The sequence below is a fragment of the Ovis aries genome, chromosome 17 (genome assembly GCF_016772045.2).
Source record: "Ovis aries strain OAR_USU_Benz2616 breed Rambouillet chromosome 17, ARS-UI_Ramb_v3.0, whole genome shotgun sequence".
NCBI lineage: Eukaryota > Metazoa > Chordata > Mammalia > Artiodactyla > Bovidae > Ovis > Ovis aries.
The window spans coordinates 71,313,701-71,336,116 of NC_056070.1; the positions used below are offsets into that span (position 1 = coordinate 71,313,701).

The window sequence follows — 22,416 nt, forward strand, 5'->3', positions numbered from 1 at the left end:
AGTACCTCATTTGCTTAGTACGGATAAACAAAACAAGCGACAAGTTCGTTAAAGGTAATAAATAGCACTTCATATCACAGCCGGACAAAATCCCCTCCCTGGTCAGAAGCCGCGCCCAGGTCAAGCAGGCGCTGGTGAGAGAGGAGCCCCAGTTAACCAGGCCCCTGGGGAAACGGGCTGGGGTGTGGGGAAGGCACGGGGAAGGGGGAGGATGGGCCCAGGAAGGGGTGGGCTCCCTGTTCAGCTCCGTCCCAGACCTGCCCAGGTGGCCCGGCCACAGGGGACTGGCTGGTTTGGTGTTCTCTCCTGTCCCCAGCTCCACGGGCCCTGCTGGGAGGGGCCTCCCCCTGCAAGGAATGCGGGTGTCAGCGCTACAGACGCTCTAACCGCCATCCCGACCCTTCGCCTCCAGATGTGGGCACAGCTGTATTTTTAGAACAGCCAACCACAGGGACATTCTTTCCTTCTAATTAAGATGGCTTTAAATCTCCGGTCCAAAATCGCAGTCAGCTCCACTCCTCGAATTTCAAAGGGTGGCCAGAAGGGTTGCTCACCCGGTGGTTGCTTGAGGTTTTCCTTTCTTTCTTTCTTCTCAATTGTTAAGTTGGAAATGTGTCCCAGAACTGGAGTGGATGCCAGATCGGATGGGAGGGGCAGGGGAGGGGGAGGAGGGCAGAGCTGGGTCTTGGGGTAGAGTCTGCCCCCGGGGCCGTGCCCTCCACACTCGGCCAGGTCCACAGGTGGGCCAGGTGTGTCTGGAGATAAAGAGAGGGCGGGGTACCTGTCCTCAGGATGCTGGGTGCAGGCAGTCAGTAGATACAAGTGGGGCCTGAGGACGCAGCACCTGTGCAGGGGGCAGGTCTGTTATTATGATGTCCCCATTTCACAGGTGAGCAGCCGGAGGCTGGGAAGCAGGAAGTAAGTGCTGGGATTGCAGGAGCTCGGTTGGGATCCACCACAACCAGGCCTGTTGCCGGCCTGCTGAGCTTCGTGGTGGCTCACTGCCCACCTTGGCAGCCTGGTGACCAAGGTCAGCTGGCCTCTGAGCTCCGCCCAGTGCCCAATCTGGAGGCTCCTGGTGTGGAGTAGAGATGCCAGCCCAAGTGGGAAGGCCACAAGGAGGAGGGGCCTTGGAGCAGCCCGGAACAGCTCCTGAGCCCTTTCTGGAAGGCACCATTGACCAAGAAGGACACTGAGGTCAGAGAGGGGGCAGTCAGGTCAAAGGCGTTCGGCCCACCGGTGGTCAGGAGCAGTAGGGGCCCAGCCGCCACTCCACCTAAAGATGGGCGCCCAGCTGACCGGCTGAAGGACAGACCAGGGCCTCTGGGGTCCAGCCTGGGCCCTGGCTCCAGGCCTTAGGCCTCTGCCCAGACTCCTGTCCCATGACCTCATGGATCAGCGAGGGAAGGCACGCAGCGAGGCAGAGGCAGGGTGGGCTGGGTAGCAGACCTCCCAAGCCCCACCAAGACCCTGGCTTACCGGCCCGGCAGGGCGCGGGCTGGGTGCGCAGGACAGAGAAAGCGAAATCACCCGGGGATCGCGGAACGGGGGATGCCCAGACTCGGCCAGGAGCCGCGGAGGCAGCTCTGCTGGAGGGCCCCGCACCTGGCCGGGCACCGACTCAGCCGCTTTGTCTCCGCCGCGGAGCCCTGGAAGGTAGCGCCGCGCCGACGCCGGCAGCGCGGGCTTTGTCGGCCCCTCGCAGGCGGAGCGGGTCTCCGCGGCGCGGGCAGATCCCTGGGAGCTGGCGCCTGGGGCGGGCTGGACGGGTCACCCGCGGGTCTGGAGGCTGCATCTCTGCGAAGGGCCTCGAGCCCAGGTAGTGATGAAAGCCTCATCTGGGGCGGGCTCTGGTCAACAAGGCGGCCCGCCGCTTCTGCGGGGCTAGGAGTAGCCAGAGGCTTTTGGGGGCGCGGACCCGGTGGAGCCCTCCAGGCGGCTTTGCGGTATCGATCGCCTGCGGTGCGAGCCGTTGCTGCTACCTCCTCCGGTTGGATGCTGGGCGCGGGCCTCCCCGGCCTCCGCCCTCCCCGCCGCTCTGGGTCTCAGTTTCCGGATCTGCAGAATAAGAGGCTCTGGCGTGTAGAAGCGAGCGCGGGGCCTGGCTCCCAGGGCTGAGAAGGGGCGCCACCACGCACGCTGGCCGCGGGCGCAGAGGTCCTGAGCACGGAGGCCGTGGGCAGGCCGCCCCTCCTCTCCCGCTGCCTTCTCCGCCTTCCCACCCGGGAAACCGAGGCTGGGTGGGACTCCACGCGGGAAGGCCCGCGGGGGAGGCGGCTGTCCACGCTCCCCCAACTCGGGCGTGGTTTGGCCGCCCCATCGCGCAGGGTCCGCTGCGCCGCGCTTGAGATCTGGCAGCCCGGCCCGGACTCCCAGCACGACTGCGGGGCACAGGGTGCGAGCTCCACCTTGTGGCGTCTCAGGGGCTCTTCCGCAAGGGAGGCTGAAGCCACCCCGTGTGGGGTCTTGAGAGGATTCGTCATCACTCACAAGCTTGACTTGCGCGTGCTGAAGGTTAAACTGCCGGTTAATGTTTGCCGAAGAGAAACCTCAAGCTTCCTTGCTCAAGGATAATAATTAGCGTCTGGCGAGCCCACGCACTGAGGGGGTGGGGGGAGCTGACTCCCGCAAGGTGTCCAGGCTGCATTGGGGGGGGGGGAGAGGAGTGGGTGCTTCTACGGCAGTGGGTCATCGCAAAAGACGCAGAGAGGCGAGCACTTGGCAACTGCTAATATTTTATCTTGTGTATTTTTCCTTAAAAATACATGACGCTTCCAAAGTTCAGAGCAACGAAATAAACCCAAGCAGGAGCGAGAGGAACACTGCATCGTCACTCGCGGCCTGCGTCCTGTCGCCGTCGTCGCTCAGATGACCTTCAGGTCTCTGTTTCCATGACCACAAATAGCATCTGTGGCAGGTCTGGTTTCGATTTGACCTTAATCGACCTCCTGGATTCACGAAGGACCTGAGAAGCCCTAAGAAATGAAAGATTAATCCGGCCCAGCGGACCCGCTAGTTGCTCACCTCACAAAGTCCGCTGGACTGGGCTCACCCTGTTTCCGGGGCCAGCGCGGCCTCGCACACAATGCATGCCTGGGCTGCGACCCGAGACCCGCTCTCCTACCCGCGGCTCTGCAGGAGACGGACAGATGAGAGCGCTCCGGAGACTGGTGGGTCGGCCCTTCGTCCCTCCGAATCCTGCCCCTCCTCCGGGGAAAGGGCGGGGACACCTGGGCTGGAGGAGCGCGGGGATGTCCGCGCAGAATCAAGGGCTCGGCCTCAGAGTGCCCGGGGACGGAGACCTCCCGGGGACGGGGCCCTCCCGGGGACAGGGGTCTCCCGGAACCTGACAGAGGGCGGGGGCGCCAGATGGAGGTGAGAGGCGGCCCCGAAAAGGGGCCGGAAGGGGCGGCGGCGGAGGTCCACAGAAGGGCGCGGCAGGGACCTGCAGAAAGTCGGTCCGGAGGCCGCCGCGGGGCAGGGCACGGGGAACCAGGGCCGGGATTTCGGGCGAGTCCCGAGCTCGCTGATCAGAGCCGCCCGCCAAGACCTGCGGGGGTCGGAGGCAGGCTGTTTGTTGGGCGAGAAGTCCCCGGATCGGAGCTCCCTTCCGGTCTGCAGAGGTGGGCCCGGGCTGGTCCTCGGAGCTGCAGAAACCGGGGCATGGAGGATGCGCGCGAGCCGCCTCATCCCAGATATAGCCTCGGACCCTGGAGACCAGCTCGCGGGCCCCCCACCCCTCACGCCCTGTGCGCCTGCGCGCGCGTTAAGGCGCGCCGTGCTCCAGCCTTCGCAAGCGCCCACCGCACATGCGCCTCGCCTTCCCCTCCGGTCCGCTTCGGGCGAGGGTCTGGCTGGGGCGCAGGGTGGTGGACCTGTCCCCCACCAGCATCACTTAGGTTCTCGTGCGGGCCGGACAGCGCCTCCAGACTCAGCAGCCCCTGGCCCCTGCACCCGCTCCTCGTCCCGTGCGGGGCCTGTTTCCCACCTTCGTCTCCACGCTGCCCCTAAACTCCGTCTCCATTCACCTGCTGCTTTTCCCAGAGCCAGGCACCGGAATAGCGTGTCCACACCGCCCACCACCCCATCCCTGGGGGCTTCCAGCCAGGGCCAACCCCCGGCGGAGTCCCTTCAGAGCCCTGCACGGCGCCTCCCCTCGTCTCCTTGGTCTTCGCGCGGGCGACCCCCTCGACACCCGGCGCCTTCCCTGACCACGCCGCAGACCCCGCCCTCCCCTTCCCCTCTTTCTCTGCGTCGCTGCCCGCTGACACCCTACGTGGTTCCCTTGTTCGTTTGTTACTGCCTGTCACTCCCCCGCTGGAAGGAAAGTTCCGTGAGATCCCGGATCTCGTCTTTCTGGTTCGCTGCTGTATCCTCAGCACCTAGAACCGTAGATTTATTGCCCAGAGTGGGAAGGCCAGCCTTCCTCACTCACTGAATGACTCCTCCCCACCATAGCTGACGTTTGAAGGCTTTCATGACCAGTCGCCGCAGGCCTAGGCGGTCTCCATGCACGGTCTCAGGGAATTAAGTAATTTATGCTCCCTTGGCGACCTGGCAGCCTCCGCCCTGCCACCTGGGGTCGGTTCTCCTCGGGTGACTTGCCGCTTCCTGCGGATCTGCGCTCCCAGTGAGACTCCCACCGCAGGCAGCCCATTAGGGAGCTTCCGCGTGACTCCAGCGGGATCGGACTCTCGCGTTCCCACCTGGCTTCCCTCTGTGGCTTCCCGCTTGGGGGGAAGTCACTTAGCCTTATAGGAACTTGGCGGCCGGCCACGGTGCCCGGCACAGACCTGCCCGCAGACTGGTGGCAACATCTTTGGCAAGGTCCTGCGCTGGGAGCCTATTCCCCCCGCCTCCCCACCCCAGCCATTTCTCACCATCCGGTGAAAGCAGGTCTGTTTCCACCCCTCCATCGCCCCTACCCGCGCCCCCGCCCCCTGTCTGCCCCCCAGCTCAGTTCCTGGCTGGGTCATGCTCGGTATTCGACGGATGAATGAGTAAGTAGCCTTCAGGCTCTGGAAATTTTTCACGAAGTTCTGAGCCAAACATCCTTCTACCATGAAACCTGTATTTGAATATTAAAAAAGTAATAAATATGACACAGTACTTTATACCTGGGAGACAATTTGCCAGAACATGAAAGATAGTATAGCGTTACTGGGAAAAGATCAACAATCCCATTTTTGAACAGTTAACCACTTTGTGAGTGTCTCGTGAAATATCTGGGGGATGCAGGCCACTGTTCTTTGGGAGAGTGGAGTACCTTCAGTGTATACTGAGCTTCCAAGATTTAATGAGCGTGTGTGTGTGTGTGTGTGTGTGTGTGCGCGCTAAGTTGCTTCAGTCGTATCCGACTCTGTGCAACCCCGAGGACTGTGGCTCACCAGGCTCCTCTGTCCATGGGGTTCTCCAGGCAAGAATACTGGAGTGGGTTGCCATGCCCTCCTCCAGGGAATTTTCCTGACCCAGGGATCGAACCCAGGTCTCCTGCATGTCCCGTAGTACATGTGGATTCTTTACCGCGGCACCACCACGGAAGCCCCTTAATGAACATACTCTTTTGTAATCAAAAATGACAAGACGAGGATGTCCCTGCTGGTCCAGTGGTTAAGACTTCACCTTCCAACGCAGGCGGTGCTGGTTTGATCCCTGGTCCTGGGAGCTAAGATCCACATGCCTCTCGGCAAAAAACAAACAAACAAAAAAGCACCCAAAACATAAAACAGAAGCAGTGCTGTAACAAATTTAATAAACACTTTAAAGAAATGACCCACATCAAAGAAATCTCTAAGTGAGAGGTGGGAGGGAGACTCGAGGGAGGGGATGTAAGTGTACTCAGAGCTGATCCACGCTGCGGCCCAGCAGAAACCAACACAACATTGTTTAAGGCAATTACTCTCCAATTAAAAATAAATTTTTAAAAGTGTAAAAGAAATCTTAAAAAAGTATATGAGGCAAACTCTAACTAGATGGTGAATGCCTAGGAAAGCTTACCAGCCTAACGACGCGGCATCAGGGCGCTGAGCCTCCTGGGGGTGCCTTGGGGCGTCGCCCGCCTGTCTAGGGGCACCGCTCTAGGACAGGAAGATGCCCTCTTGTTGTGCCAGGGGTGCGCGCACCGGCTGCCGCCAGCCTGGAAGTCGCCATCAGCATCAGCAGGCTCCCGCTGCTCCCTGCGGTTTAAGGTGCCTCCCAGGTCCCCACATGAGTAGGTCCACGTGGCTCCTTCTCTTAACAGAGCGGGGCGCCCAGCCAGTCTGTGGAGAAGCTTCACAGAGCTCCACTCCCCTGGGGCCCCAGCTCAGGGTGTTGTGCCCTGAGCCACAGCAGGCATGCCTGGGGGGCAGCTGGGCAAGGCTGGGGGCAGGGGACCGGGAATGGCTGTCCGACGCCAGGAAATGCTGTCAGGGCCGAGGGGCAGTGGGATCCCGGGCTCAGAGCAGAAGGCGAGGGGCATCTCTGCTGCCTGCCCCGTGCTGTTTGGCCTAGGCAACTCCTCTCTGCCTCTGTTTCTTCATCTGCAAAGCGGGGACGTCGCCACCGCCAGCTTCAGATAGATCGCCATGCTGGGACTGGTGGGCTGCAGCCCCGCAGGGGGAAGGCGGGAGCTGTCGTCGGCCACTGGGTCCTCTCCTTTCTCCTCAGGCTCAGGGCAGGGTCCTGCTCCTGACCATCTGTGCGGCTGGTATTGGTGGAACTTTCCAGTTCGGCTACAACCTCTCCATTATCAATGCTCCGACCTTGGTATGTACCCTGCGTGCCCACGGTCACCACCCCAGCGTCAACAGCGGCCCACATCGCATCTGCAGGCCGCCATCCGCTTGGTGGAGCTTCCTCCCACGCCTCCGCCTCCACTGGGCTGTTCCCCAGGCCCTGCGAGTTCAAATCCAGCTCTGCAATCCCCCCTGAAACTCACACACACTCCTGTGTCTCTGATGTCAGCAGACGACTCCCCCTGTGCCCCCAGGGAGGAGGTGCCCCAGCTCTGCCCTCCCTCCTGGAAAAACACCAAGTCCGTCCTGACCGTCTCTGGCTTCGGTCTCTGCCATGATCCTAGTTCAGACCCATCTTCCCTGCGGGGATCGCTCGCCCCGCCTCCCCACTGGCCTCCCTGCCTTCAGTCTCTCCCCTTGTAGGTCCTCTCAAGTCTGATCAAACCGATGCCCTGCTCAGGAACCTTCTGTGACTCCCAGTGCCTGTAGGATTAAGGACAGACTCATCTACCTGAGGGCTTCCCTGGGGGTTCAGATGATAAAGAATCTGTCTGCACTACAGGAGACCTGGGTTCAATCCCTGAGTCAGGAAGATCTCCCAGAGAGGGGAATCTCCAGTCTTCTTAGCTGGAGAATTCCATGGACAGAGGAGCCTGGTGGGCTACAGTCCATGTGGCCTCAAAGAGTCAGACATGACTGAGAAACCAATGCACACACACACCTACCTGAAGTCCAAGGCCTCCTGAGGTCCGAACTTGTCCACCTGTCTCCCGTCTTGATTCCCCCAACTCCGTGCCCAGAGCAGTTAAACACACCCCGCTTGGGCCAAGCCCTCCCTGCCCCTCCTGCAGAAGCCCCTCAAGAGCCACCCAGGTGCCATCACTTGCTTGAAGCCTTCCTTCAGCAAGCTCCCAGCTGGACTCAGCCTCCTGCTGGTCCCCTCTCGGGGTCCCATCATCTCTGAGTCCCCAGCAAGCTCGCCAGGGCTGTGCCCGTGCTCAGCGAGTGCCTGTGGAAAGGCGGCATCTCTCAGCCCCGGTGATAGAGGCCGCCTCTGACCCACCTGACTGAGGAGGTTATGTGTCCCGTCACATAGCTGGGGCTGCAGGAAAAAAGGTCCCAGGATGGAACTGGGCCCTCCTGTCCCTTCAGGGTCAGGGTTAGGGTCAGGGTTAGGGTTAGGGTCAGGGTCAGGGTTAGGGTTAGGGTCAGGGTCAGGGTTAGGGTCAGGGTCAGGGTCAGGGTACAAGAGAGCAGCTGTCAGCCAACTCGCTTCCCGTCCAGGAACGGAGCCTGGGGGACAAACGCACCTCCAGCTTCTCCGATACCCTGCTGATGCGCGCTGACGGCCAAGTCCATCAGAAAGCTGGCCGGTGGGGGAGGCTGATGACGTGGCCCAGGTGGACTGGGGGAGAGACGGGGCTGACCCTGGGCTCGGAGGGGCCACACAGACACTGGCCAGCTCGGAGCTCCAGGAGACACGGCACAGCGCCCCGCACTCAGGGGAGCTCCGTCCCCCCAACAGCGGGCAGGGGGCTGGGGAGGCTTGCCTGCCCTGCGGGGGCAGGGTCTGGGGGAGAAGGCCTGTTGTGGGGAGCCCCCACCCCGGGGTGGGGGGGTGCTGACCGGCATCTGTGTCCACAGCACATTCAGGAATTCACCAATGAGACGTGGCAGACGCGAACCGGCCAGCCGCTGCCCGACCACCTGGTCCTGCTCGTGTGGTCCCTCATCGTGTCCCTGTACCCCCTCGGGGGCCTCCTGGGAGCGCTGCTCGCTGGGCCCCTGGCTGTCACGCTGGGAAGGTGAGTGCTTCCCAGGGGCCCCCGGGTGCCTCTCAACAAGGGCCACCCTGGTCCACGGGCTGAGGGGTGGGGCAGGTCACCCGGCAGGCCCAGGCCCGGGTCAGCTCTGCACCGGCCCCGGCTCTGCCTGCTGCGTCACTGAGAAGCCCACATTTCCCGGGGACGTGGGAGAGGAAGAGTCCTCGCTGGAGGGAGGGAGGACCCACGTCTGACAGGGGAACGCCGCGCAGCGCAACGCAGCGCAGCGCAACGCTCGTTCAGCCGTGTCCAGGCCTCCCTGCCCATCACCAACTCCCGGCATTTGTGCAAACTCACCTCCGTCGAGTCGGTGATGCTGTCCAGCCATCTCATCCTCTGTCCTCCCCTTCTCCTCCTGCCCTCAATCTTTCCTAGCATCGGGGTCTTTCCCAATGAGTCAGCTCTTTGCATGAGGTGGCCAAAGTATTGGAGCTTCAGCTTCAGCATCAGTCTTTCCAACGAACACCCAGACTGGTCTCCTTTAGGATGGACTGGTTGGATCTCCTTGCAGTCCAAGGGTCTCTCAAGAGTCTTCTCCAACACCACAGTTCAGAAGCATCTATTCTTCGGCGCCCAGCCTTCCTCATGGTCCAATTCTCACGTCCACACATGACTCGTGGAAAGACCATGGGTTTGACTAGACGGACCACGAACAGGAGCTTTCTCCCCGAGGCCCCCTTTGTATCCACCTGAGGCAGCTCCTGGATCGCAAGCAGGAGACAGACTCTGAGGCATGGAACGCTGTGAGAGCGCGGAGGGCCCTGAGGCAGCTCACCGGTCGGAAGCCGAGCCTGGGGAGGGCGGGTCTGCAGCCTGGGCTCTCCAGGGGGGTCGGGGTGGGGGTCGCCTTGAGCACATCAGCTCCGGCCACGCTGAGACTGCCTCGTCTGCACTCGGGCTCAGAGTCCTGGGAGACAGCTTGTTACTGGCTGAGACGGCAGGGGGAGGCAGGCCAGGCTCCCACCATCCCCTCCTTGGCCGGCCGGGCCGCCCAGCACGCGTCAGGACCGTTCTCCTGTATCTTTGGCTCGCCACTTCAGGGTACCCAGTCCCGCCCCTCCTGAGCCCGCCCAGGGCACTGCCTCGCCACGGCCACAAGCGCCGACACAACCGAGCTGAGCTGCCCGCAGGCGGGCTTTCCACGAGGCGGCCAGCCTGCCAGCCCTGCAGCCCTCTCAATGTCCCGCCGTCTACACGCTGATGGTAAACTTAACTGCCCTCAAGACCTCTCACAGGAAGAGAGACGAACAAAGGGGACAGACAGAGTAACCAAGGGAAAGGAAGCTACGGCTGAATTTAGCTTAGAGCCCTAGCCTTGGAAACAAGGGACGGGTCTGCTCCGGGGTTTTGGAGCCGCTCACGCTGTCGCCCGCCTCACTGGCGTCCATGCTCCGGTCTCCCAGGCCGGTTTCGGGTCAGCACTTCCAGAGGTGCAGCTCTTTGCCCACCGGGGTGACCCCAGTCTTTGAGCTGGAGTGGGTGCCACAGTCCTGCCGGCCTGGGCCCTTTAGCAGGCTCTACCCTCTGAGGCAACCACCTCCTGCACCGCAAGGCTCCTGAGATGACGCCAGGTGCCGTGGGCTCTCGTCCACCGTTACTGAGGTAACCGCCACTGTCAGAAGCAGACGTGCATAAGACGTTGTGTTTGGCTATTTAACAGAAGCATCAACTGCAAGCTACAGAAAACCAGGACTCAGCTGGCTAAACCACAGCCAGACACCCCAGTCTGATGTTTCTCCGCTTTCAGGTTAAGAAGATAATAATTCCCTGAAGTTGTGGCTTCGCTGCAAAGTCCGAGGTCTTGCATTCTGATTCTCTGGAGGCACTTTGAGCACTACAGTCTAAAGGGTCGAAGGGCAGAGCATCTGGCAGTTGGTCTGGACTACTGGCCCGCTGCTGAGTGGGCCAGTAGAAAACACTCCCCTCACAGGACCCTGGTTTGCAGATCACCCAGGTTTGCAGATCACCTGGGGTAGGTGTCAGGTCACGACACCCACCAAGGGACAGGCTGCCTCCAAACTGGAAAGAAGCCATCTGAGATTTTTCCCATCCTTTTCTTTTTTTAAAATTACAAGCCACGACTGGCCCGTTTCCCCAGCAGGACCTGAGCTGCAGGATCTCCTGTGAGCCCTCGTGGTGACCTCAGGGTGGCGCCTCCGAGCGCAGAGTCAGGAGCCCAGAGCCGATACCGATGTGCCCAGTGCCCTCTTCCCGGTTTGCCAGTCTGTCCCGCTGAGCCAGCTGGGCAGGGGCCGTCCAGACGTCCTGCTCTGGGCAGTGACTGTGATGGATGGAGGGCGCGGGAGGTTCCCTGGCTCCCCTTCCCTCCCTTCCCAGGCTTCGCTGGGTCTGAGAAGTCAGATGTCAGGCACTTGCTTTACAAAGGCCTTTGAGGAGAGCGCCGCTAGGTCTGTAGGGATAAACACATGAAATTCGAGCTCTGTCCATTCAAGCTGTGGTGGAGGCAGGAAGGACAGTAGTCTGGGGTGTGCTGGGGACGGGGGGCTTCCCTGGCTCAGATGGTAAAGAACCCGCCTGCCAGTGCAGAAGACCAGGGTTCGGTCCCTGGGTCGGGAAGATGCCCTGGATAAGGGCATGGCAACCCACTCCAGTATTCTTGCCTGAAGAAATTTATGGACAGAGGAGCCTGGCGAGCCACAGTCCATGGGGTTGCAAAGAGTCAGACACGACTGAAGCAACTTAGCAGGCACCCATTGGGGCTGTGGGTGGGGGCTGGTCCCTGAGGGCATCCCATGGGCGACCCCAGCTGCAGTGGCCGGCGTCACTTCTGTGCAGGCAGCTCACACTCCTCACACACACACACACACACACACACACACACACACACAGGGGCGTGATCAGGGCTGGCTGTGGATGCAGGGAAGGGTCCCTGTGGGGGAGAGGGGTCGTCCCCGGCACTGAAGCTGAGCCTGCCTTGCCTGTGCTCTGCTTCCCCAAGGAAGAAGTCCCTGCTGGTGAACAACGCCTTCGTGCTGGCCGCCGCAGCGCTGTTTGGCTTCAGCCGCAGAGCAGGCTCCTTCGAGATGATCATGCTGGGAAGACTGCTCGTGGGCATCAGCGCAGGCACGGAGTGGGCCTGGGGGTCGCCTTTCCTTCCCGTTGCCCCGTATTCCTGTCATTCACTGATTTCCTTTCCAGGCGTGCTCACCATTTTTTTTTTTTCAGAATGACTTACTCATGATTTATCTTAAAAGGCTCATATAACTAGACAATTGAAGTGGATCTAGAAAAAATGGAAACGCTCTACAGGGCTGGGAGGACAGGCATCTCCAGAAGGCTAAGCCGGGAGCTTCCTGGCGGTCAAAGTGTAGAGGCACGTAGGAGGAGACCTCTGGTCATCCCCACAGAAGCTGAGGAGCCTGCCAGGGACCTCGGGCTCCTGCAGGGGTGGGGTGTGGAGCAGAATCTTGAGCGTGTCCACCTGGGCTTTTAGGGGCGCCATCATCAGTCCCCTCGACGCCCCACTGTGTATACAGCCGGGTGCCCATCTCTTTATTAGGTGTCTATTCCTGTTGACACAAAGCACTCCACAATTCAATGGCTTAAAGCCAGCAACGCTGATCCACTCGCGGTTTCTATGGGTGAGGAACCCAGAGTGTCTTAGCTGGGGGGTCCTGGCTTGGGGCCGCTCGGGAGGCTGTAAGGTGTCAGGCGGGGCTGCGGTCAGCTGAGGTTTGGCCGTGGCTGGTGGGCCTGCTGCTGAGATGCTGTCGGCCTTGTGTGCGGTTTCCCGGGGGCTGCGCTCCCCAGCCTGCACGGGTCTCCCCGCAGGGCTGCTGAGTGTCCGCGCAGCACGGTGGCTGGCTTCCTCCAGGGGAAGTGATGGGTGGCAGAGAGCCCGTGAGTGTGAGTGTGTGTGTGTGTGTGTGTGTGCGCGCGCACATACGCGCCCGCCTGTATGTGGGCCCACAGGAGAGAGTCCCGGGGAGGCTTATGGCCTGATCTCAGGAGTCACACACCGTCAGCTTTGCCACGAAGCGAGTCACTAACAACAGCCCACGCTCAGGGAACAGGCCAGGTCAGACGGTGCCTTTGTGCCCCGAGTTCCTAGCGCAGAAGGAACCCCTCCCGCAGCGTCTGCAGCACGAGTAGGCTACCTCTGAGAATTTCTGGCCATCAGCGCAACCCCGCTCCTCTCAGCTCCGCCAGCCGGTGCTCAGAGAGGCAGGGCCTTGTCGGGGCCTGTTTCCCGACCTGAGGGCAGGGAAGAGCTGCAGGAGCACCCCAGCTGTGTTCCCTGGCAGATGAATGGTGCCCTGGCACTGCCAGCTGTCACCCTCTGGGGTGGGCGAGGGGGGCGGCGCCTGTCCGTCCCCGCACCCCATGGAGTGCTTGGGCGCCAGGGGCCTCCCTGGGGCAGGTGGGAGGGGGACAGCCTACAGCTGATGGGCGCCGGCTCCCTCCCACCCCTCCCGCTCCCCAAGGGTGACCAGGGTTTCTCTCCTGGGAGTCCTGGGGGAGGACTGGAGTACTTCCTGCCCGACGGCGGGGAGCGGGGGCGAGGCGGGGACGAACCCCCAGAGCGCTCAGGCTGAGGAAGAAACCTGGAGGCCCGGCCCGCGGCTGACCGTCGCCCTGCACGGCCAGGTGTAGGCATGAACGTCCAGCCCATGTACCTGGGGGAGAGCGCCCCCAAGGAGCTCCGAGGGGCCGTGGCCATGACCTCCGCCATCTTCACCGCCGTGGGGCTCGTGATGGGTCAGGTGGTTGGACTCAGGTACACGCCGCCCCCCACCCCACGCACTGAGTGGTTAGAGGGCAGCCTAAACTTCCCCCTACCCCCAAGTAGGTTCAGACGTGGCTTCCTTGGACGAAGGCATTGAAAGCCGTCCATGGGCTTCTGGCCAGCATGCTGTCTGTCAGCCTCTTCCAGCCCCGAAGGACCAGGTGGCAGGGACAAGTCTGGACAGAGGACAGGGGGCAGGTTTGGGCTTTGAAAGGGAGCGTGTACTGTTTGTCCCAGAAAAGAGAGGCTAGGGCAGAACCTGGCGCCCTGGGGAGAGCCCGGGAGAGAGGAGCCGCCAGGGATAGGGGAGGCCATGGCCCTGCCCTGCCGTGGGTCCCTAGCTGGGTGTCCGACCCAGAGCTGGCTAGGAGGAGGCACAGGGGAACGTGGATGCTGCCCTCAGGGGTGGGAGGGAACAGGGCTCCGACCAGGCGGCGCTGGCCCAGCCCCTCCTGTCTCCCCAGGGAGCTCCTGGGTGGCCCGCAGGCCTGGCCCCTGCTGCTGGCCAGCTGCCTGGTGCCCGGGGCGCTCCAGCTGGCCTCCCTGCCCCTGCTCCCTGAAAGCCCGCGCTACCTGCTCATTGACTGTGGAGACCCTGCGGCCTGTCGGGCAGGTGAGCCTCTGGCTTGGGCCCCCGGACCACGCTTCCCATGGGGCACAAGTGGCCAGAGCGCGCAGGTCCTCCGTCTCACGTAGGAAAAGCTGTTGCTCCCTCGGCGCCTTAATCTCATGACTCATCCGTCCCTGCGACACTCTTTATCGGGGGCCTGCCCGGAGCGGCAGGGCAGTGGGAGGGAACAGACCCAGCCCCTGCCATCTGGGAAGCCCCAGGCGGGTGCGAGGAAAGATCCTGCCGCCCCTGCCACAGGCAAGATGATGAAACCCCGAGCAAGGGCTCAAGGGCCTGATGCCAGCTAGGCTGGTGGTCTCACCTGCTAGCCAAGGCCACAGTAAGGATGCCCAAGGAACAATCCCCAAACCTCCGGCTTAAAACAGCAATCCTTTACGGCAGCCTCCTCTACTCATTCACTTGTTGGGCTGGGCTGAACGACCCTGCTGATTTCAGCCTGGCTGGCCCAGGGTGCCAGGGTCCCAGGGTCAGCGAGGGCTAGCCTGCCCAGCCTGCTTTTGCTGCCGGTTTTGCTCATCTTGGTCACTGTCGAGGGTCAGCGGGGCATGGGCTGATCTAGGACCGTCCCAGCTGAGCTAACCCTGCGGCCAGAGCGAGTCAGGGGGCAGAGCCAAGGGGCGGCGCGCACACGCCCACTTAGTGGGAGCAGCTGCCAAATACCGCAACCCCAGGAGCAGTGTGGGCACGGGGACCCCTGGAGAGCCGAGGCGGCAGTGGCAAGCGGCCACAACTGCGTCCTGTGTGAGGCACCCGCAGACCACCGGGCTTCTTAAAGCCTTTCTGGTCCGTGGGGCTGTGAAGTGACCCGGAGCGGGGTGTGGGGAGCTGACTATGGGGGCCACCGAGAGGCTGGGGACTCTGCCCCTCCTCCTCCCCCGTCCCTCCCCTCCCCTCCCCTCCTCCACCCTTTCCTGCCCCACTCCTCCCTGTCCCCTGCCCCCTTTTCTCCCCCTCCCCTCCCCTCCCCCATCCGTCCCCATCCTCCCCTCCCCCTCCCCAGCGCTTCAGCGGCTGCGGGGCCCCGCGGACCTGGCCGGGGAGCTGGCCGAGCTGGAGCAGGAGCGCGCCGCCTGCCGGGGCGGCCGCGCGCGGCGCCCGTGGGAGCTGTTCCGGGAGCGCGCGCTGCGGCGGCAGGTGGCCAGCCTGGTGGTGCTGGGCGGAGCCATGGAGCTGTGCGGGAACGACGCGGTGAGCCGGCCGCGCGGGGCCCGGGAGCGCGAGCGGGCGGGGAAGGCTGGGAGCCGGGGCGGCCGCTGCCGGGCGCGACGCGAGCCGGCGCGCGGCGGCCCCTCTCCCCGCAGATGTACGCCTACGCGTCGGCCGTGTTCAGCCAGGCGGGGATCCCGCAGGACAAGATCCAGTACGCGGCCATCGGGACCGGGGGCTGCGAGCTGCTGGCGACGCTGCTCAGCGTGAGTCTGCTGCGGCCGACCCCCAGCGCCTAGCCCTGCGGCGGACCCTCGGGGTGCTCACCTTGGGGGTGCAGACCGTCGGGGTGCTCACCTTGGGGGTGCAGACCGTCGGGGTGCTCACCGTGGGGGTGCAGACCGTCGGGGTGCTCACCGCGGGGGTGCAGACTGCCGGGGTGGAGACCCTCGGGGTGCTAAGGCTCCAGGCATCACAGGCCTCCAAGCTAAGGCGCTTCCACTTCAGGTCACGGTGTTAAAATGCAGGGCGCGAGCGAGCACTTACTGAGCACCTGCTGTTTGCCAGGTGCTCACACCGCCATTTTGAGATGGAGAAACCCGATGGGTGTTGAGTGACCGCGGCCCTCTGCGAAATTAATAATGTCTTAATCCGCGAAGTGGCAAGCCGCGCCCACCGCTCCCCAGCTTCTGCATGGTGCCCCTGCCCACTGCGGGCCGGCGGCCTAGCGGCCCTTGACCGGGGCTGCAGCGGTGAGTCAGCCAGGGCTCCTTCCCTTCGCAGTGCCTGGCGATTGAGAGGGCGGGCCGGCGGGTGCTGCTGACTGGGGGCTACGGCCTGATGACTTGCTGGGGGAGCGTCTTCACGGTGGCCCTGTGCCTCCAGGTAGCTGGGCCCTTTGGCGGGGTGGGTGAGGGGGTGGGGGTGGGAGGCTGGGCCCCGCCCACTTTCCCTTCGCCCCGCCCACTTTCCCTTCGCCCCGCCCCCTGCCCCTGCCGCAGGGCTCCTTCTCCTGGACGCCCTACCTGGCCATGGCCTGCATCTTCGCCTTCATCCTCAGCTTTGGCATCGGCCCTGGTGAGTTGGGGCCCTGGGGGTCCCTCCTCTGGGCCTGGCTGAAGGACCAGGGGTGTCTGGGAGAAGGATGAGTGGGTGTACCTAACCCTAACCCTGACACCCTCACCCCCGCCTGGTACAGGCTTCTGGGAGGGCGTGGCTGGAGGAAGGCTGGGGGGGCCCACTTTCTTGTGGTGGTAGGAGGGCAAGGAGGGGTGAGGCAGGCCAGGGAGCTCCGACTGGCAGCGCCCCCGTTCCTACACCCCCTCCAGCCGGGGTGACCGGGATCCTGGCCACGGAGCTGTTTGACCAGATGGCCCGGCCTGCCGCCTACATGGTCTGCGGGGCGCTCATGTGGACCATGCTCTTCCTCGTGGGGCTGGTGTTCCCCTTCCTCGTGGTAGGCCTGCCTGCCCCTGCCCCCTGGGGGTGCGGGGCCTGCCTTTGTGGTGTGAGAACCCCCGCCCCGGGGAGGCTCCATCCATCCAGGGAGTGTGAGCCTGAAGGGGGAGGGGGCTCACCTGAGCCAAGAGGGCGGAGGCCCTCGCGGGGCCTGTGAGGGGGTCCCGTGCGGCGGGGGCTTCATGGCCACAGCAGGCCTCGGGTCTCTCGCAACCTCCAGGAGGGCTTGTCCCACTTCATCTATGTGCCTTTCCTCTGTGTCTGCGTCTGCGCGGCCTTGTACTCGGGCATCTTCCTCCCCGAGACCAGAGGCAAGAGCTTCGTGGAGATCTCGGAGGAGCTGCACAGACTCAACTTCCCAGGGAGGAGCCGAGGCCCAGCGTGGGCCGGCCCCGAGGTCGTCCGGTCCACGGAGCTGTAGCTCGGCCGGCACGGCGGGGGCCAGCCCCGGACCCTCCTCCTCCTGTGGAGCCCCTCGGTGTGCAGGCCTGGTGCTCAGCCTCAGAGAGATGGTTTCAGGGGCCTCTCGGCGCCCTGTGTCTGGAGGTTGTCGGCAGGAAACCAACAATGACAAACTCAGAGAAACGCAGGGGAGGAAAACACAGCTTGTGACACCTTGGAGAGGGGCGTGGTCACGAAAGGATTTTGTGAGGAACTGATTTTTTTAATCAAATTTTTTGAGGTGTAATTTACATACAATAAAATGCATCCACAAGTGTACATCCCACGAGTTTTGACACGTGTATATACCTGTGAACCACACCACGACCCAGGGAGACCGCTCACGCCATCCCTCCTGCCGCTTTGTGATCAGTACCCCTCACCAACCTCGGATCTGCCTTCTGTCACTGGAGGTCAGATTTCTCTCTCAGACCATTTGACAAAATTCCCCACTGTGTGCATGCGTCTATGTTTGGTCTTGCTCCAGATACAGTCTCTGAGACTCATGCATATTTTCGCATGTAGTAGCACATATCCCTTTGTGTGGCTGAGTAGTAGTTCGCTATATGGATGTACCATACCTTGGTAGCGCATTTCCCTGTTTGTGGACATTTGCACTGGTTCTAATTGTTGGCCATGATGAATAAATCTGCTGTGAACATTCCTGCACGAGGTGCATAGACATGTGCCTTCATTTCTTTTGGGTAAATGAATTGCTGAGTTTAATAACGAATGCGCGTTTTCCTGTAGAAGAAACTTTTCCACAGTGATGATACTGTCTTACATTCCCACTAGCCATCCACGAGACTTCTGGAACCTCCAGTCCTCCTCAGCCCTTGGCATCGTCAGTCTCTTCAAATCAGCCATCCTGCTGAGTGTAGTGGCGCCTCGTGGTGTAATTGTGGGATTTCCCTGATGGGCAGTGACGCTGAGCATCTTTTTATGTACTAATACAAATGGCGCGCCATTCACAGATCTCCTTTGGTGAAGAATCTGTTCAAATCTTTTGCCCATTGTTTAAAAAAAAATTTTTTTTTCAGCAGTTTCAATTTGACAGCAAAATGGAGAAGAAAGTACCGGGATTTCTCGTGTGCCCCTGGCCCCCATACATGCACAGCCTCTCTCATCAGTGTCCCCACCAGAGCCGATGTCTGTCGCAACCCACAACCCTATGTTGAGGTGTCATTATTATCCAAAGTCCATGGTTTACACTGAGGTTTTCTCCTCTGTATTTTTCATGCTCATTTTTAGCTGCTTTTCCACGCTAATATTTTCCATGCTAATTTTCTCTCCTGTACATGCTGTGGGTCTACAGATGTATGGTAACATGTATCCACTCTCTGCTCTATGTGGTCATCCCTTTCCTGCGCTGCACAACCCCTGTCGATCACTGATCTTTTCACAGTCTACAATTGTAGCTGAAGTTGAACGGTTCTATGAAGACCTACTAGACCTTTTAGAACTAACACCCAAAAAAGATGTCCTCTTCATTATAGGGGACTGGAATGGAAAAATAGGAAGTCGAAACACCTGGAGTAGCAGGCAAATTTGGCCTTGGAATGCAGAATGAAGCAGGGCAAAGACTAATAGAGTTCTGCCAAGAAAATGCACTGGTCATAGCAAACACCCTCTTCCAACAACACAAGAGAAGACTCTACACATGGACATGACCAGATGGTCAACACCGAAATCAGATGGATTATATTCTTTGCAGCCAAAGATGGAGAAGCTCTATAGAGTCAGCAAGAACAAGACCGGGAACTGACTGTGGCTCAGATCATGAACTCCTTATTGCCAAATTCAGACTCAAATGGAAGAAAATAGGGAAAACCACTAGACCATTCAGGTATGACCTAAATGAAATCCCTTATGATTATACAGTGGAAGTGAGAAATGGATTTAAGGGCCTAGATCTGATAGATAGAGTGCCTGATGAACTATGGACTGAGGTTCGTGACATTGTACAGGAGACAGGGATCAAGACCATCCCCATGGAAAAGAAATGCAAAAAAGCAAAATGGCCGTCTGGGGAGGCCTTACAAATAGCTGTGAAAAGAAGAGAAGTGAAAAGCAAAGGAAAAAAGGAAAGATATAAGCATCTGAATGCAGAGTTCCAAAGAATAGAAAGAAGAGATAAGAAAGCCTTATTCAGCAATCAATGCAAAGAAATAGAGGAAAACAACAGAATGGGAAAGACTAGAGATCTCTTCAAGAAAATTAGAGATACCAAGGGAACAGGTCATCCAAAGATGGGCTCGATAAAGGACAGAAATGGTCTGGACCTGACAGAAGCAAAAGATATTAAGAAGAGGTGGCAAAAATACACAGAAGAACTGTACAAAAAGGATCTTCATGACCCAGATAATCACGATGGTGTGATCACTAATCTAGAGCCAGACATCCTGGAATGTGAAGTCAAGTGGGCCTTGGAAAGCATCGCTACAAACAAAGCTAGTGGAGGTGATGGAATTCCAGTTGAGCTATTTCAAATCCTGAAAGATGATGCTGTGAAAGTGCTGCACTCAGTATGCCAGCAAATTTGGAAAACTCAGCAGTGGCCACAGGACTGGAAAAGGTCAGTTTTCATTCCAATTCCAAAGAAGGGCTATGCCAAAGAATGCTCAAACTACCGCACAATTGCACTCATCTCACACGCTAGTAAAGGAATGCTCAAAATTCTCCAAGCCAGGCTTCAACAATATGTGAACTGTGAACTTCCTGATGTTCACACTGGTTTTAGAAAAGGCAGAGGAACCAGAGATCAAATTGCCAACATCCGCTGGATCATGGAAAAAGCAAGAGAGTTCCAGAAAAACATCTATTTCTGCTTTACTGACTATGCCAAAACCTTTGACTGTGTGGATCACAATCAACTGTGGAAAATTCTGAGAGAATGGGAATACCAGACCACCTGACTTGCCTCTTGAGAAATCTGTATGCAGGTCAGGAAGCAACAGTAAGAACTGGACATGGAACAACAGACTGGTTCCAAATAGGAAAAGGCTGTATATTGTCACCCTGCTTATTGAAGTTCTATGCAGAGTACATCATGAGAAACACTGGACTGGAAGAAGCACAAGCTGGAATCAAGATTGCCAGGAGAAATATCAATAACCTCAGATATGCAGATGACATCACCCTTATGGCAGAAAGTGAAGAGGAACTCAAAAGCCTCTTGATGAAAGTAAAAGAGGAGAGCGAAAAAGTTGGCTTAAAGCTCAACATTCAGAAAATGAAGATCATGGCATCCGGTCCCATCACTTCATGGGCAATAGATGGGGAAACAGTGGAAACAGTGTCAGACTATTTTTAGGGGCTCCAAAATCACTGCAGATGGTGAGTGCAGCCATGAAATTAAAAGACGCTTACTCCTTGGAAGGAAAGTTATGACCAACCTAGACAGCATATTCAAAAGCAGAGACACTACTTTGCCACCAAAGGTCCATCTAGTCAAGGCTATGGTTTTTCCAGTAGTCATGTATGGATGTGAGAGTTGGACTGTGAAGAAGGCTGAGCACCGAAGAACTGATGCTTTTGCACTGTGGTGTTGGAGAAGACTCTTGAGAGTCCCTTGGACTGCAAGGAGATCCAACCAGTCCATTCTGAAGGAGATCAGCCCTGGGTGTTCTTTGGAAGGAATGATGCTAAAGCTGAAGCTCCAGTACTTTGGCCACCTCATGCGAAGAGCTGACTCATTGGAAAAGACTCTGATGCTGGGAAGGATAGGGGGCAGGAGGAGAAGGGGACGACCGAGGATGAGATGGCTGGATGGCATCACGGACTCAATGGACAGGAGTCTGAGTGAACTCCGGGAGTTGGTGATGGACAGGGAGGCCTGGCGTGCTGCGATTCATGGGGTCGCAGAGAGTCGGACGCGCCTGAGCGGCTGAACTGCACTGCACTGCACTGTCCTTTCTTAATCCTGCTGTTATGCAGCCTTTTCAGATTGGGTTCTTTCACTTACTAATGTGCATTTTAGTTTCTTTCCTGTCTTTTTATAGCTTTTAAAAGTCCATTTCTTTTTGCACTGAGTCAAATTCCATTGTCCAGATGTCCGCAGTTTATTTTTGGTTGCTTCTGGAATCATGAGTAAGTAGGTATACACACCCACGCGCAGGTGTGTGTGTGGACATACATTCTTACCTCGTTTGGGTGAATACTAAGAAGCATGATTGCTGGGTCACAGAGCAAGAGTCTGTGCAGCTTTGTGAGAACCCGCTAAGCTCTCCTCGAGTGGCTGTGCCAGTCTAGTTCCCGCCAGCAGCGATCGGGCGCTCCTGTCGCTCCGCACCCTCAGCACCGTTTGGTTCGTCAGTGTTCCGGATCCTGGCCGTTCTGTTAATAACGGTGCATGGTACTATTTTGCTTTTGTGGTTTGTACTTCCCTGAGTTCAAACCTGGAGCGTCTTTTCATATGCTAATTTTCCACCTGTATGTATCTTCTCTGGTGAGTATCCCTTTAAAGTGATTTTTTTTTTTTTTTTTAATTACTGGTTTTTGGCTGTGCTGGGTCTTTGTTGCCCCGCAGGCTCTTCTCGAGTTGCGAGTTGTGGTGTGCGGGCTTCTCACCGGAGTGGCTTCTCTTGTTGTTGGGCTTGGGCTCCAGGACGAGCAGCCTTCAGGTACTGTGGTTCCCCCGCCCTGGGGCACAGGCTCAGTAGTTGAGCCTGTAGAGTATGTGGGATCTTCCTGGACCAGGGATCAAACCTGTGTCTCCTGCATTGACAGAATTATTATTTTTTTTTACCAATGAGCCAGCAGGGAAGCCCCTGTTTGGTCAATTTTTAAAAATCAAGTTGTTTGCTTTCTTACTGTTGAGCTTTAAGACTTCTTTGTATATTTTGGATAATAGCCTTCAATCAGATGCATCTTTTGGAAATATTTTCTCCCAGTCTGTGGCTTGCCGTTTCATCTTGACAGTGCCTTCCGCAGAGCAGACGTTTGTAATTCTAAAGAAGGTGAGCTCATCGATTCTTTCGTGGCTCGTGCGGCATCTAAAAATCGCCACCAAATCCATAGTCGTCCAGATTTGCAACCAGCGTCCAGCAATGTTTTCAGCTGCGCCCCACAGCTTGCAGGATCTCAGGTCCCCAACCAGGGCTTGAACCCCAGGCTCTTGGCAGTGAAAAGGGCCAGGTCCCAACCCCTGGGCCACTAGAGAACTCGATTATTCATTTACTGGCAATGGATGTGCAGCGGTGCCGGCGTCGTTCACTGAAAAGACCATTTTCCCCGCTGGATTGCCTTGGCACCTGGGTACAAAAGCCAGCTGGCCACTGTTGTGTCGTGAAGACTTTGTTGGCTTCCACAGGGAGCAGTGACCGCCAGGTTAGCAGAAGTGGCGGGCAGTGGGCTCTTCAGGGAGTGAGAACTCTCTGAGCCAGGCTCAGGGGAGGTCTCGCGGAGAAGTCACCTGGGGCTGGCTTCCTGCAGACAGGCCCAGCTGGGGCTCCC

The 22,416-nt window shown here is 59.0% G+C and overlaps 1 protein-coding gene and 1 long non-coding RNA gene across 8 annotated transcripts; one reads left to right on the forward strand and one right to left on the reverse strand.

Moving 5' to 3' along the window:
* The first annotated feature begins 1,114 nt into the window (after nucleotides 1–1,114).
* SLC2A11 (solute carrier family 2 member 11) lies at nucleotides 1,115–17,631 on the forward strand. Of its 7 annotated transcripts, none has more exons than XM_027956834.2 (12): nucleotides 1,115–3,170; nucleotides 6,649–6,747; nucleotides 8,361–8,521; nucleotides 11,499–11,623; nucleotides 13,148–13,277; nucleotides 13,751–13,899; nucleotides 14,918–15,105; nucleotides 15,219–15,329; nucleotides 15,847–15,948; nucleotides 16,065–16,140; nucleotides 16,392–16,519; nucleotides 16,742–17,631. In XM_027956834.2, exons 1-12 carry the CDS (start codon nucleotides 3,090–3,092, stop codon nucleotides 16,940–16,942), a joined length of 1,551 nt encoding a protein of 516 aa, XP_027812635.1. In that variant the 5' UTR covers nucleotides 1,115–3,089; the 3' UTR covers nucleotides 16,943–17,631. The 7 variants fall into 7 exon arrangements, with proteins under 7 accessions (XP_027812635.1, XP_042090802.1, XP_042090805.1 ...); XM_042234868.1 differs by having other exon boundaries at nucleotides 16,831–17,631; XM_042234871.2 differs by having other exon boundaries at nucleotides 16,826–17,058.
* On the reverse strand, nucleotides 2,719–14,803 carry LOC121816985 (uncharacterized). The gene is made up of 2 exons (XR_006056759.2): nucleotides 13,860–14,803; nucleotides 2,719–13,462 (listed from the first exon to the last, which is right to left on the reverse strand). It is a non-coding gene; the product is annotated as an uncharacterized LOC121816985 (long non-coding RNA).
* Nucleotides 17,632–22,416: the final 4,785 nt, after the last annotated feature.

What these genes read in the sequence shown, in the direction of transcription:
- SLC2A11 (XM_042234868.1), top strand. Translation starts at nt 3,090, where the DNA reads ATGCCTGGGCTGCGACCCGAGACCCGCTCTCCTACCCGCGGCTCTGCA. An exon ending in TTATCAATGCTCCGACCTTG is followed by an intron (nt 6,748 to 8,360) that starts GTATGTACCCTG and finishes CTGTGTCCACAG; the next exon opens with CACATTCAGGAATTCACCAA. An exon ending in AGCTGTGCGGGAACGACGCG is followed by an intron (nt 15,106 to 15,218) that starts GTGAGCCGGCCG and finishes CTCTCCCCGCAG; the next exon opens with ATGTACGCCTACGCGTCGGC.